The sequence below is a fragment of the Geotrypetes seraphini genome, chromosome 9, assembly GCF_902459505.1.
Source record: "Geotrypetes seraphini chromosome 9, aGeoSer1.1, whole genome shotgun sequence".
Taxonomy (NCBI): domain Eukaryota; kingdom Metazoa; phylum Chordata; class Amphibia; order Gymnophiona; family Dermophiidae; genus Geotrypetes; species Geotrypetes seraphini.
Genome location: NC_047092.1, coordinates 77,024,077 through 77,040,522, shown reverse-complemented (window position 1 = coordinate 77,040,522; position 16,446 = coordinate 77,024,077). Strand labels below are relative to the sequence as shown.

The 16,446-nt window shown below is 42.0% G+C and overlaps 1 protein-coding gene across 4 annotated transcripts in view; it reads left to right on the top strand.

Annotated features, from left to right (window-relative positions):
• MSRB3 (methionine sulfoxide reductase B3) overlaps positions 1-16,446 on the top strand; it is a 160,837-nt gene that overhangs the window by 97,747 nt on the left and 46,644 nt on the right. For all 4 annotated transcript variants that reach the window (XR_004540667.1, XM_033959002.1, XM_033959003.1 and 1 more), the window contains exon 4: positions 9,465-9,542. Coding sequence is in view for 3 of the 4 variants with exons in the window: in XM_033959002.1 (XP_033814893.1) it covers positions 9,465-9,542 (78 nt within the window). In the remaining variant the exon portion in view is untranslated. The remainder of the gene's footprint in view (positions 1-9,464; positions 9,543-16,446) is intronic.

Sequence of the window (16,446 nt, the reverse complement as noted above, 5' to 3'; positions counted from 1 at the left end):
AATATAAAAAAAACCCAAGAGGAGTGCAGAATGGACTACCGGGTGAAAATGAAAGAAGCCAAGAGAGAGATACGTCTGGCGAAAGCACAGGCAGTAGAGCAAATGACTAAAAATGTAAAAAAGGGAGACAAAAATTTTTTCAGATATATCACTGAAAGGAGGAAGAGGAAGATGAAAAATGGAATTGCTAAACTAAAAGATGCTAGGAACCGATATGTGGAGAGTGATGAGGAAAAAGCAAATGTGCTAAACAAATAGTTCTGCTCTGCGTTCACAGAAGAAGATCCTGGAGAAGGACCGAGGTTGTCTAGCAAAGTTACACGAGAAAATGGAGTAGATTCTGCGCCGTTCGTGGAGGAAAGTGCTAATGAACAACTTGAAAAACTGAAGGCAGACAAAGCGATGGGACTGGACAGGATCCATCCCAGGATACTGAGGGAGCTCAGAGAGGTTCTGGTAGGTCCTATTAAAGACTTGTTCAACAAATCTCTGGAGACAGGAGTGGTTCCAGGAGATTGGAGAAGAGTGGATGTGGTCCCTATTCACAAAAGTGGTCACAGAGATGAAGCGGGAAACTACAGGCCGGTAAGCCTCTTTTCGGTTGTTGGAAAAATAATAGAAACATTGCTGAAAGAAAGGATAGTGAACTTCCTAGAATCTAATGAGTTACAGGATCTGAGGCAACATGGCTTTACTAAAGGTAAATCGTGTCAAATGAACCTGATTGAATTTTTTGACTGGGTGACCAGAGAACTGGATCAAGGACATATGCTAGATGTAATTTACTTAGATTTCAGCAAAACCTTTGACACGGTTCCTTGTAGGAGGCTCTTGAACAAACTTGAAGGGCTAAAGTTAGGAACCAAAGTGCTGAACTAGATTTGAAACTGGTTGATGGACAGACGCCAGAATGCACTCCCGAGAGAGGTGGTGGAGATAAAAATGGTGACGGAGTTCAAAAAGCGTGGGATGGACACAGAGGATCTAGAATCAGAAAATAATAGTAAATATTGAAGAATTAAGGCCAGTACTGGACAGACTTGCATGGTCTGTGTCTGTATATGGCCGTTTGGTGGAAGATGGGCTGGAGAGGGCTTCAATGGCTGGGAGGGTGGAGATGGACTGGAGTGAGCTTTGACAGAGACTTCAGTAGCTGGAACCTAAGAACAGTACCGGGCAGAGCTTTGTATACTTGCCCAGAAATAGCTAAGAAGAAGAAAAAAACCCCAAAACAAAATTTTAGATTGAATCAGGTTGGACAGACTGGATGGACCATTTGGGTCTTTATCTGCCATCATCTACTATGTTACTATGACGTGGCCACATTTCACCTTTAACAAGGCTGCATCAGGGTTAAAAGCTGTCAGTTAAGACATCTATATAATAAAACCGTAGGCGGCGCATGCGCAGTCTTATCGGCGTGCTTCCGTGATCCGTATGTCCTTGGCCGCCAAGACTGCAGCATGCCCCGCGCTTACTACGGCCCCACGTGCAGCTCAGTTCGGCACGGCGGTTTCCCCAGATAGGGGAAGCCGAAAAACTCAATCCCGCCTCATGGTCCTGCCGCCGCTCACGAATTCCCCCCCCCCAATCCTCCTGCAACAGCCGCTACCGCTCCTGTTCAAAGCGGCCTGCTGAGGTTCGCGGCCGCTGTAACGAACCTCGCAGGCCGCTCTCCACATGGTAGCACGTTCCCTCTGACGCAATCGCGTCAGAGGGAACATGCTACCGAGTTGGAGAGCGGCCTGCGAGGTTCGTTACAGCGGCCGCGAACCTCAGCAGGCCGCTTTGAACAGGAGCGGTTGCGGGAGGGGGGGGAGTTTTAACAGGAGGAGTCGCCGAAAAAAAACTTCAGCCGCAGCAGGCCAGCACACGGGAAGGGAAGGGGGAGGGGCCGAACGGAGCAGGGCAGCTCAAGGTAAGAAGGGAATGGGGGGTGGGGGAAAATGTTTCTACTACTCAGCAGGGACCTGGAGGGGAAGGGAAAACCGCTGCTGCTTCTGCAAAGGAAAGTGGTGGTAGGGGAGAGAAGGGAATGGGGGGTGGGTGGGGGAAAATGCTGCTACTACTTCTCAGAGATCTGGAGGGGAAGGGAAATATCACAGCTGCTTCTGCAAAATAAAGTGGGGGGGGGGGAGAGAAGGGAATGGGGGGTGGGGGAAAATGCTGCTACTGCTTCAGCAAGGACCTGGAGGGAAAGAGAAATACCGCTGCTGCTTCTGCAAAGGAAAGTGGGGGGGGGGGAGAGAAGGGAATGGGGGGGTGGGTGGGGGGAAATGCTGCTACTACTTCACAGGGATCTGGAGGGGAAGGGAAATAGCACTGCTGCTTCTGCAAAGGAAAGTGGGGGGGGGGGAGAGAAGGGAATGGGGGGTGGGGGGGGGGAAATGCTGCTACTACTTCACAGGGATCTGGAGGGGAAGGGAAATAGCACTGCTGCTTCTGCAAAGGAAAGTGGGGGGGGGGGGGGGAGACACAGAAAGAAATACAGACAGACAAAGGAGGCTAGGGAGAGAGACAGACAGAAATAAAGACAGACAGGGGACCAGAGAGACACAGAAATAAAGACAGACAGGCAAAGGGTGCCAGGGAGAGAGAGAAAAAAATTGCAGGAGGGAGAAAGACAGAAAGAAAGGAAGAAAGAAACAGGAGCAGGGAGAGAGACATAAAGAAAGAAAGATAGCCAGCCATATATTCTAGCACCCGTTAATGTAACGGGCTTAAACACTAGTATAGAATAATTAATACCAAAGATGAATCAATACATAATTCAAAGTAACATGCATAACAATGTTGCAAAATATTATGCTGTACAATTGATAACTACATAGGTGTTCAGACATAAAAGTAAGTAAGAAGGCAAAACTTCAATAAAAATACAAGTGCAAAAAAAGTGTGATGAATCTTAAAATGAGTAACATAAAACTCTCTTACTGTGTAAAAGCATATAGTGTGACATGCATAAAAGTCTAAACATGATGCGCACAGAATTGCATTCTTCAACATTACTAGTCTATCATTACAATAAAATGATACAAAGAAGTTTAAGAATTAATAAAGAACCAAAAGTATAATAATGAAATGGGATTAATACTTGTAAATGCTCCCTAGATCTAATGATTCTTATAGCAACTGAGCACCGGTCTATATAGTTACCAGTTGTATAGTTTATTATATAATATTTTTGTGCATGTTACTTTGAATTTGGTATTGATTTAATTATGTTTGTTTTTAATTTATTCTGTGTTTTAACTAAAAGCTTTACCCCTGACACAGCGTTTTTAAAGGAGAAACAATATGTCGTGTTAGGTGCTTTGTTTTAATGAATTACACACTTCAACACCTACTGGTCTGTTTTATGTTGTTTGGTATTTAGCCTTTATACCCATTCCAATAGTCAACATAAAAAGAAGCAACACCTATAAATGTTTATTTGGCACTTATTAAAGTAGCAAAATAATGTCACAAGGATGGTTGGTGGCTGTAGTCAGAAAGATGCTAGGTTGTATAGAGAGGGTTATATCCAATAGAAGAAATTAAGTGTTGATGCCTTTGTATAAGTCATCGGTGTGGCCCCATTTGGAGTATTGTGTTCAATTTTGAAGGCTGTAACTTAACAACATTAAAAGAAACGAGGTAGTTCAGAGGAAGGTGACAGAATTGATGGGCTTGGACCAAACGATGTATGAAAAGAGACTTGAAAACCTCAATATGTATACACTAGAGGAAAGGAGGGGATAGGAAGGAATATGATACAGATGCTTAAATACTTAAAAGGTATTAATATGCAAACTAATCTTTTTTAGAGATAGGGAAGCAGTAGAGTTGAGGTTGCAAGATGGGAGACTTAGGACCATGTCAGGAAATACTTTTTCACAGAAACAGTGGTAGATGCCTGGGATGCCCTCCTGCATGAGACTGTGAACACATAAATGCTGATGGAATTCAAGAATGTGTAAGATAAACAAAGAGGAACATCATATGGAAAAAGAATGGAATCCAATTAAAGCAAAATGTAAATTATCTGATAACTGGAGTAAGGTTTCAAGGCAGCTTCAGAGGTTGGGAAGTAAGACCAGTACCGGGCAGATTTCTAAAGGGTCCCATAAATGGCAAAAATGGATCAGGATCAAGGATGCAATTGGCTTTGATGGCAACTCGAGTAGTTGGGAAGTAGGTCTGATGCCTAGCAGACTTCTGTGGTCTATGCTCAACATTGACAGGGAGAAACAGATTAAGTATACCAGTGTTTAATCATAAAGAAGTGAAACCTGCGCAGAGTACCATGTTCAACTCTGGACACCTTATTGGGCAAACTGGATGAACCATGCAAGTCTTTATCTGCTGACATTTACTATAATTATACTGCCTTTCAAGAGAGAATATTCAAAGTGGTTTACATTTCTAAAAGTAAAGCAATGAAAGGAAAAGTAGGATGGGGGGACATGAAACAGAGCTCTTTTGGTACCAATCCAAGTGCCCCCTCCCCCGATTCCTTGTGGGTGTGGAGTTGACCCTTCAGGTTGGGGGGTCTGGTTGGTGCAGCACTATGACAGGACCTTGATTTGGGAGGGTCCAAGAGGGTTTTTTGCCTTGGTGGGAGCAATGTGCTCACTGCTTTTACTGAAGGGTGCTGGCCCTGTAGGAGTACCAGTAATCCTGCTGAACTCTGCTGGATAGTGTGCAGGTTAAAACATGCAACTAATAAAGATTTTATTTACAAGAATGAAATATATAAACTAGAATAACTAGAATGTTTTAGCATAAAAGTTCTCTAAATGCAAAAATTAACACTAGTTGGATATTAATTTGAATAAACACACACTCTGTGAAAAAATGCTTCCTGTTTGTCCCATAATAGATGAGTGATTACAGATTTTGACTTATACAACCTGAGTAGGTGATGTCTCTTCTTTCTCAAGGACAACCAGAACAGCACAAATATTATATTACAAAGCTTTTTATATTCCGCCATAGCCCTTATGAGTTCCAGGCGGATTAAAATAAAGTAGATGACCGGAAACAAACCTGGTTAAACAGGCAGTTTTGAAAAAAATCATAAAAGCAATCAGTTCAAAAATTTCTTGAATGAAACTGTTTTTAAAAGCTTTCTAAAAACTAAAGAATTAATTCCTGATTTAACAGTGAGAGGAAGTATATTCCAAATAGTCAGAGTTGATAACTAAAAGAAGCACTAAATTGACGGAATAACTTAATTGATTTAGGCCAGGGGTCTGCAACCTTTAAGACATAAAGAGCCACTTGGACCCGTTTTCGAAAAGAAAAAAAAACTTGGAGCCGCAAAACCATTATAAAACAAATCTAACACTGCATATATTGTTTCTTATCTTAATGCTATATACAGGATCACTAAATTGAAAATAAAATCATTTTTCCTACCTTTGCTATTTGGTGATTTCATGAGTCTCTGGTTGCACTTTCTTCTTCTGACTGTGCATCCAATCTTTCTTCCTTTCTTTCAGCCTCCTGTATGTTTCCTCTCCTCCAGACCTCATTCTCTCCCCCAACTTTTTCTTTCTGTCTCCCTGTTCCCCCTTCTTTCTGTCTCCGTGCCGTCCCCCAAGCCACTCGGTTTGCTGCCACCGCAATCGGGGAACAGCCCCCAAGCCACCGCCGTCCCAAGCTTTCCCTGCAGAAGTGTTGCGCTGACCAGCATTCCGCTCCCTGACGTCAATTCTGACGTAGGAGAGGAAGTTCCGGGCCAACAAGGCATTTCTCCTCATTCCATCCAGCCTGAGCCCCATCTCTCCTTGATCCAGCATTTCCCTTCTGTGTCTGTCAGAATTACCATTCCACCTATTTTCCAGCATCACCCTTCTTTGTGTCCATCTCACCTATATCCCTATCTCACCACTTTTTCAGAATCTTCATTTGTCTCTGTCCTTATCTTTACGCCATGTTCACCATTTGCCCTTTCAATGTCTTTATCTCCCCCCACACACTTTTTCAGCATTACTTCTATGTCTCTATTTCACCTCCTCTTCATGTCCCCTCTGTATCTCTATCCTTATTCAGTAGGTCCTGCTTACCCTTTCTCTTCTTTGTGTCACTATCTCCATTTTCAGCTTTCCCCCCCCCCTTTTCCTTTGTTACTGCACTCTGTAGCCAGAATCTTTCCACCCTCCCTCCACTCCGGCCCAGCCCAGTATGAAAGATTTCCTTTTGTTTCCCTCCCCTCTCTCTTTCTCTCTCTCTTCTGCTCCCTCACCCACGAGTCCTGCATCTGGCCCTCCCCCTTCTACCTGCACCTGGCAACACCCCCCTGCTCCGCGGCTCTCTTCAGCAACTCGTCAGCAGCAGTGATCAAGACAAGCTGCCGACATCGAGGCCTTCCCTCTACGAGTCCCGCCTTTGTGGAAAAAGGAAGTTGAAACAAGCGGGACTCGCAGAGGGTAGGCCCCGACGTCAGAAGCTGCTGCTGAGTTGCCGAAGAGAGCCGCGGAGCAGGGGATGTGGCCGGAAGCAGGTAGAAGGGAGAGGGAGATAGGAAGGCTGTAGATCTCCGGAGCATGACACCGACCCCGGCCAGGATGATTTCTTTTTCAGGCGTCGCGGCGGGAAATAGCCATGCTGAGCAGTGAGCTCAGCACTACACAGATGAAAGCCTTGCTTGCTGATTGGTCCGGCGGGGCGGGGCCGCCGGACCAATCAGCAAGCAAGGCTTTCATCTGTGTATGTGCTGAGCTCACTGCTCAGCATGGCTATTTCCCGCCGCGACGCCGGACTTAAGCTGCATGCCTGCGTGACACACTACCGGAGCCGCAGCAAAGGTGGAAAAGAGCCGCATGCGGCTCTGGAGCCGCAGGTTGCCGACCCCCGATTTAGGCGATGGAAATTGCAAACAGAATTGATTTCGTTGTAAATGACCTTGTCTACCAGTCATTAAGGAAACTAAATCCAGCAAATAAGAAGGAGCTAGGCCATATAAAATATTAAAAACACAGAGTTTATAAGTTATCCTAGCAGAAATTGGTAACCAATGTAATTAAACAAAGTAAAGTGTAATCCTTTCATATTTGGGAATCGAAAATATAATTCTTGAACAGTTTGTAACCTCTTTAGGAGTTGTGTAGTACAGTACACCCAAGATAAACTATGTTACAATAATCCAAGTGCATTAATGAGGGGTTTTTGTTGTAGGGGTATGTGGAGAAGTGGGGATTGTTCTTAAGTTGTGGGGTCTGTGTTAGAAGGGTTTTTTCTGGGCCATTTCCTTAGGTCACCATATCTGCCTTGGCTGATAACTGGGATAGCAAAGCACATGAAGGGTAAGATTGTTATAAGTTTAAGAGGGTTAAACATTTGAGCTGGTGAATTACATTTGTGGCTTTCTTACCTTGAGTCTGTGTTGGATTTGACTTAGTATCAGGTGGGGAGGTATTGAGGGTGATTGATGAGTGGGTGTTGGTTATTTTTTTCGTGCAGAGCTTTGGTTAAACAAAATCAGAGAGATCATTGAGAGAGGATATTAGGAAGCTATGGCATTTTGTATGCACATGCAGAAAAAGACAGAAAACCCTAATTTTATTTTTTCTCATGCTCTGATTTTTCTGAAAGGAAGGTGTTGCTCTGTTGTTTTAATCCCTCACTTCATGCTTATTTCACAAGATGGGGACATGTGGAGGGATGTGAGATTGTGGGCTATGCAAAACAGACAGATACATATGGACAGCATAAGCTGTTCAGTGCTTGGTTAAACAATCCTTTTAGAGGAGGGAAAAATGGACTCTTCCTGGGGGCTCTGTGGAAATAAAGTTACCTTAAACTACTTCTGATTGGCTGGCATGACAGAAGTGGGCATTGTTACCTGTCAAAATATGCAAATTAGGTTTGACAAAAGATATTCCACTATATTACTGCTATTCATGTATATTTTTATGAAGGATACTATGCATTAATTGTGCAGTATTTATTATTGTCTGAATTAGACTACTGCAATGCTATATATTATGGAATATCCATAAAGGTTTGGAGAAAGCTCTAGCTTTTATTAAATACTGTTGCCAGAATGAGTTACCTCCTTGTATATGATGTTTCATGGACTTCAGAATGAAGCTTGTATCACTTTTTAAATTAGTGCGTTTTGTTTTAAAAATTCCTAATGGATTGGTGCCTGTGAATTTAACTCATGATTCTCTTGGTAAATTATCTTTTAAATCAAAAGATTGCTACTTATTATATTTCCCTTAACCTAAAGGAGCTTTATTTTAAGAAAATGCTTGATATTTCTGTTCTATTTCAGGTAGTTCACTCTTGAACCAATATACTTTTATTTATTAAACAACAGTCTTCTTATGCACCATAAATATTTAAAAGCACATTTCAAAAACACCTTGGTTAAACTAGGGTAGCTGAAATTTTATTATGGACCTAATTTTTTTGTTATCATTTAAAAACTTATATATATTAATGCAAATAGCTTTGGACCAACTTTGGGATTAAGAGGTCTATAAGTGTTTAAGATTAGATTAGAATATGAATACTGCTTTTCTTTTTTTTTTTAGTTTTAGTTTTTTATTCATTTTTCATATAACAACAAGTGTATCACATAAATTTATACAATTTCATTGAGTACACACTTGATAATCCTTCACAGATCATTGTAAATACAACATATTATATAATAATATTTCACCTTAGTAAAAGACCCCCTTAGGTTGTGAAGCAGAGGCTGGAATATCCAGTTGTTGCAGATTCTATTTTTTTATAGTTTATTTTTGATGGTATATATTTTCATTCTCAATCTTTCTTTGCTAAAATAAAATAAAAATTGTAGTTTTTCTTGTGAATTTGAATACTGCTTTTCATATCTGTTGAACCCATTAGGAATTTAACCTTAACAATAGTCTGTTTAACCATCCTGACTGATTCACAGGGATCTAAATAGTGAAACATCTCAATCTCTTCATTTTCCTCTAAAGTTCATAACTGACTGCTTATGCAAACGGTTTCTTAGATAAGGAATGCTCACATAATATGAAATTAGTCAGTATGCATGAATGTATCCAATTCAAATGTGTATATTTGATGACATTTGAATTTACATGGGTTTTTAAAAAATATGCGTTATTGAAAGTGGTTGAATGTATACTTATATTTATTTGTTTTTGATGATCTTTTCGTGAATGAGTTAGTTTTTTTGTTCCTTATTGAATCAATGTAAGGGAGATAATACCTCTCTATTTCTGCTAGCTACATTTCCAGTGGTTCTGTAATAAGAGTTTTCTTGGATTTTAGATATTAGGGCCCACAGTTTTTTAAATTTTTAAAAAGATTTTAAAATCATCCATTTTCTTGAAGAGTTTATGGATTTGGATACTTATTTTTCAATGAAAAATGTTGACATTGAGAGCTTCATATGCAGGAGAAGACTGCTTTATTTAAAGGTTTTAGAGTGGTCATAGTTTGTTGATTTTCTCATCGTACTTTTATTTGTTTTATAGTGCTTTTGCAGGAAACTACACAGATAATAAATCTGATGGAACATACAAATGTGTTGTTTGTGGGATTCCTCTATTCAAGTAAGTATATAAAACATTTTAATTTCAAAACTTCATTTAGTGGATGATACAATAAGTTAGCTTGTAGCAGGTAAAAATATTTCCTACATAGTAACAAAAAAAACAAAAACATATAGAACTCAATATCAAAAAGTTTTATTTATAACTTTGGGCATTTAATTGGTAGAAATGTCATTTATTTGTTCAGAAAAGGAATAATTTCATTATCAGTGGCAAAATTGAGCCACAGAATGCATGTTATTTGTCAAAGTGCAATAACAACCAGTGCCAGAAATGGTATCCGATGCTGATGAATTAGAGAAACTGAAACAAATCTCTGTAATGCTGGAAGATGTAGTGGGGCAATTTGACAAATTGAAAGAGTAGCAAAATGCTTGAACCAGATGGTCTACCTCCCAGAATATGATAGAACTAAGAAATGAATTTATGGAGCTATTGTTAGTAATTTGCAATTTATATTTAAAATCCAGCTCTGGTACCCGAGGACTGGAGGTTGGCCAATGTATCACCAATTTTTAAAAAGGGTTCCAGAGGTAATCCAGGAAATTATAGATCGGTGAGTCTGATTATGGTGCCAGGCAAAATGGTAGACTTATAAAGAACAGAATGACAACATAGAGGGCATGTAATGAAGCTATTAAATAGTAGATTTAAAACACAGGAGAAAATATTTCTTCACTCAACTTGTAATTAAACTCTGGAATTCATTGCCAGCGAATGTGGTGAAAGCAGTTTTAGCAAGGTTTAAAAAAGGTTTGGATAACTTCCTAAAAGAGAAGTCCATAAGCTGCTATTAATATGGATGTGGGGAAATCCACTGCTTATTCCTAGGATAAGCAGCATAAAATCTGTTTTACCCTTTGTGATCTTGCCATATACTTGTGATCTGAATTTGGCCACTGTTGGAAACAGGATCTGGGCTCGATGGATCTGCAGTCTGTCCCAATATTGCAGCCTTTATGTAAACATAAAACTGTCTCTCTCTCTTTTTTTTAAAAAAAAAGTGGTTAGGAGTTGATATACCACCTTTCTATGGTTACAGTCAAAGTGGTCTATATATTATATACAAGTACTTATTTTGTACCTGAGGCAAAGGAGGGTTAAGTGATTTACCCAGAGTCACAAGGAACAGCAGTAGAAATTGAGCCCAGTTCCAGGGTTTTCTTAACATATTTATAAGTTGCTCATCTACATTTAGTTCTATGCAGCATACAGTACAATCAAACATCAATAAAAAAGTAAATCATATAACATAATTAAAACAAACAACATAATAGTCAGACTCTAACATCGTGGCAGTAGAGCAGAAGGGCAATATAAAAGTAGCATATGGAATGAAAGACTAGCTCTTGCTGGTTAGTGCTTTAAAAAAAAAAGCAGTAACTTCTTTTTTTTTAAAATTCTTTATTGATTTTTAATCAAAAACAGTGTCATACAAATGAAAGAATAGTAGGTATTACATACATTACACTAATATCTGTACAGGTAACATAGATATCATTTCAAGAATTTCATATAATAATAGCACAATATAACCTAATATATAATACAAATAAAGAATAAAGTTACCCAAATGACACTATCAATATTTACTCCCCTCTTTACAACCCCCCACCCCCCTGGATGTGTACAGATAAATGAACCAAATGAAGGATATGATAAATATACATTATAATATTTTTACAAATTTAGTCAATGGACTCCAAACATTATTAAATACCTCACTAAATCCTTTACACTCTGCGTTAATTCGTTCACATCTGTATATAGTGCACACATTCACCCACCTAAAAGTATAACTTATTCTATCATGGTTCTTCCAGTTACTCGTAATAATTGAATGGCTATTCCTGTTAGGATCATAAATAGATGACTCTTATATTTATCTAGAATGGGTTTCACATGTAATATCATTCCACAAATAATAGCCTCATATGATAGTGGAACATTTGAATCTAAAACTAAATTTATTTGTCCCCAAATTGACTTCCAAAATATAATTATAAACGGACAAAAATATAGCAAATGATCCAAAGTCCCTATATCAATATGACAATGCCAGCATCTATTAGATTTAGAACTATCTAATTTATTTAATCTAACTGGGGTCCAGAAAATTCTATGTAACAAAAATAACCATGTTTGTCTCATAGATGCTGATGCTGTACATTTCAATCTCCAAGTCCGAATTCGTGGCCACCGATGCTCCAGATATCTCTAAGACTATTTTTTGGCTTTTTATTCAATCCAGAAATCAATTTATACCACTGGGCAGCCTGATGTCCTACTAGATCAGTTTGGTAGCAAAAGATTTGCAAGCTAAAATAAGTTTTTACATTTTTCCATTCAGGGAACCCACTCTAAATAGCCTGCTTCAACTGCAACCACCTGTATTGTTGAGATTTTAAAATTCCAAATGATTGTTGCAATTGTGAAAAATCAAGCAGATTTCCATTAGATATAACATCATCTAATGTCCGAATACCTCCCTGCATCCAATTCTTCCAAGCGATCCCAGCACTGCCTATTTGAATCTTGGAGTTTAACCATAAGGACTGCAAAGTATATTTCATTATGGGGACCTCTGTTAATTTATCAATAAATTTAATTGTTTTCCATGTGTCCAATAAAATCACATTATCCTTAGCATAATTAGGTATTTTAATATTTAAAATATGAGACAGTCACATCGGGGACATGATTTTCCACTCAAGATATAACCAATCCGGCATATGTTCCAAGAGCTCAGGGAGGATCTAATACATACCTTGACGCATTATATAGGCTTGAGGATACCTAAAAAATTGAGAAAATTTACCCCACCCTCCACAATTGGTTTTTGCAGAGATAATAAAGCAATTCTTATTTTATCCCAGGACAAGCAGGCAGCTATTCTTGACTGATGGGTGACGGCACCGACGGAGCCCCGGTACGGACACTTTTAGAGTGATTGCACTCTAAGAACTTGGAAAGTTCTGGTAAGCCGCACCGCGCACGCGCGAGTGCCTTCCCGCCCGACAGAGGCGCGCGGTCCCCAGTTTTCTTGTTTCCGCGGAGCCAAGAAGACGCACGTTTCAACGGCTGTTGAACTTTTTCTATTTTTCGCCTTCCCGCTCGCGTAAACTTCTTGGGAAATATTGTTTCCCTCTTTTTATTTATTTATTTTCTTTAAAAAAAAAAAAAAAAACCGAATTTTGGTTTTCTTCTTATTTTTTCGTTTTGCCCGGCGGGGCCTGCTGCCACCATCGAGGCCTCGGCCTTCGATTTGGCAGAAGCCGTGTTTACGTTCATGCCCCCCCAACCCGGCTTTAAAAAGTGCCAGCGGTGCGCGAGGCCTATTTCTAACTCTGACCCGCACAACTGGTGTTTGCAGTGCCTCGGACCTGACCATCGGGCATCCACCTGCACACGCTGTGCCACTCTTCAAAAAAGAACCCTAAAAAACCGTCAAATTCAGCAACGGTTATTATTCGGTACCGACATGTCGGACACGGCGGCACCGGTCCCTACTTTGATCCCGACGCAGTCGGCACCCGTCTCATCGACGCCGCGCGATACCGCGTCGGCGCCGCTCCAGTCAGGTAAGCCGGCTAAGAAGCCTTCCCCGCTGGAGCGTCCTCCGGTCAAAGTAGCAGAGAGCCCAATCCTGCCGACCGCGAGGCGCCCACGGAAGCGCTCCGCACCGATAGAGGTAAGCCCCTCGACATCGGGTTCCTCTTCGGAGTGTAGAGCGGCACCAAAGGTACCGCAGAAGAGAAAAGCGGTACCGGTGCCTACTTTAGACGAGCGCATTGCTGCCGTCTTACAAGTGCAATTGGAAACTCAGCTAAAACAAATCCTTCCTGCACTCCTGGTACCGAACCTTCCGGTACCGGTCCGGTCTGAGCCATCGGTGCCGATAGTGGCACAGCCTATGCTCTCGGCTTCCTCTTTGTCGGCACCGACACAGTCTACTTCCATGCCAGTCCTGGCACCAGAGTCGACTGCTCAGCATCAGGCTGTTCAGACTGCGGCACCGGTGCAACGGCAATCTCCCGGTACCGTCTCTATGAGATCAGGAAAATCGGTACGCAAGTCCCGACATCTTGATCCCTCCACCCCAGATTCTCGACACAGTTTTCAAATTCGAGATCCTGATCTATGGGGTGATTCAGAGGACCCTATGCTCTCTGAAGGGGAATGTTCATCTGGTGATGAGGATCCTTCTACTTTAGATCCATCTTCTAGACCAGATGTATCTTCATTCTCATCCTTTTTAAAAGAGATGTGTGACTCTCTCTCTATCCCCTTGGAGGCTGAGTCGAAAAAATCCAAAGCTTTTCTTGAAGCACTGGATTTTGACCAACCTCCAAAGGAATATCTCAAGCTACCCCTCCATGATATCTTGAGAGAGACCTTTTACAAGAATTTGGAGACACCCTTGACTATTTCTGGAGCACCTCGCAAATTGGACTCCTTATACAAAGTCATCCCAATTCCTGGGTTTGACAAACCACAGCTCCCACATGAGTCCCTCTTGGTTGAATCCACTCTGAAAAAATCCACGGGAGCTAGTGTGTACGCCTCAGTCCCTCCTGGCAGAGAGGGAAAGGCCATGGACAAATTTGGCAAACGGCTATACCAAAATGCCATGTTAGCCAACAGGTCAGGGAATTATGCATTCCACTTCTCCTTTTATCTTAAACATCTAATTCAAGATCTCACTACTTTTGAGAAGTACCTCCCTGACCGTAAAAAATCTGCTTTTCGCCGCACTACTTCATCACTGTTGCAGCTTAGGAAGTTCATGGTTAGATCGATCTATGACACCTTTGAGCTGACCTCTCGGGCTACAGCTATGTCGGTGGCTATGCGTCGACTGGCGTGGCTCAGAGTGTCAGAACTAGATGTCAATCATCAGGATCGACTAGCTAATACACCGTGCCTAGGGGATGAGCTGTTTGGAGAATCCATGGACTCCACCACTCAAAAGTTGTCGGCACATGAAACTAGGTGGGATACTCTCCTCAAAACCAAAAAGAAAACCCCACCTTCTAGGCCTTTTCGCCAACAGTCGGCCTACCAACGTCGATTTGTTGCTCGCCCTTTGCCACAAGCTCAGCAACAACCCAGACGTCAGCGACAACAACAGAGGCCAGCTGCTAGACCAGCACAGCAGCAACAACAGGTGAAGCCTCCCCCTTCGCAAAAATCCACTCAACCCTTTTGACTTAGTTCTCCAGGACATAGCCAGTCTCCATCCTGCTACCCATCTTCCACAGCCTATAGGAGGACGCCTTACTGTCTTCATCAGCCGTTGGGAATCCATCACCTCGGACCAGTGGGTCCTCAACATCATCCGCCACGGCTACTCTCTCAACTTTCACACTCTTCCGGGCCAAAGTGTTCCAAAAGAGTCTGCTTTGAACTCTCCTCAGTCCTCCCTCCTTCTTCAGGAAGTTCAATCCCTCCTCCTTCTGAACGCCATAGAGGAAGTTCCTCTAGATCAAAAGGGGCAGGGATTCTATTCACGTTATTTCCTAGTCCCCAAAAAAACAGGAGATCTCAGACCTATTCTAGATCTTCGGGACCTCAACAAATGCTTGGTCAAAGAGAAATTCAAAATGTTGTCTCTGGCCACTCTTTACTCCCTTCTCAATCAAGGCAACTGGCTATGCTCCCTCGATCTCAAAGAAGCATACACTCACATACCGATCGATCTAGCATCCAGAAAGTATCTCCGCTTCATGATCAATCGTTGTCACTACCAGTACAAGGTTCTGCCCTTCGGTCTTGCCTCCTCTCCAAGAGTGTTCACCAAATGCCTGATTGTGGTAGCTGCTTTTCTTCGTACTCACCACCTTCAGGTGTTTCCTTATCTGGACGATTGGTTGATCAAGGCCGATGCGCCTCAGACTGTTCTCACGGCCACCAACCAGACCATTCTATTTCTCCGTTTGCTGGGATTCGAGATCAATCTACCCAAATCTCATCTCATTCCCTCTCAGAATCTTCAATTCATTGGAGCAGTTCTAGACACAGTCCTAATGAGAGCGTTCCTACCCTCCAACCGTCTTCTCATGCTTCAATTTCTATGTCAACAGGTACTTCTGCAGACGTCCATCTCTGCCAAGCGCATGATGGTTCTCTTGGGTCACATGGCGTCTACAGTTCATGTCACCCCTTTTGCACGTCTTCACCTACGCACCCCTCAATGGACCCTAGCCAACCAGTGGTCCCAAGCGATGGATCCCTGCTCAGGACACATATCTGTAACATCATCTCTTCGTCAGTCTCTACAATGGTGGTTGATATCCTCAAATCTATCCAGAGGTCTTCTGTTCCATCTACCTCCTCATCAACTGGTTATTACTACCGACGCCTCCCCTTATGCCTGGGGGGCTCATTTGAACGAGTTCCAAACTCAGGGTCTTTGGACACCCCAGGAAAAGAAACATCAAATCAATTTCCTGGAACTCAGAGCGATGTTTTATGCCCTCAAGGCCTTCCAACATCTCCTCTTTCCTCAAGTTCTCTTGCTGTGCACAGACAATCAGGTGGCGATGTACTACATCAACAAGCAAGGTGGGACGGGCTCTCGCCTCTTGTGCCAGGAAGCCCAGAAGATCTGGACTTGGGCCATAAATCACCATCTATTCCTGAAGGCTATCTACATTCAGGGAAAACAGAATTGTTTGGCGGACAAACTCAGCAGAGTTCTCCAACCTCACGAGTGGTCACTCGATCCTCTCACTCTGCAGTCCATCTTCACTCAGTGGGGCACTCCTCAGATAGACCTCTTTGCAGCCCCTCTCAATCACCAGCTGCCCCTCTTCTGCTCCAGACTCTACACCCCTCACCGTCTGGCAGCGGATGCATTTCTCCTCGATTGGTCCAATCTGTTTCTATATGCTTTCCCTCCTCT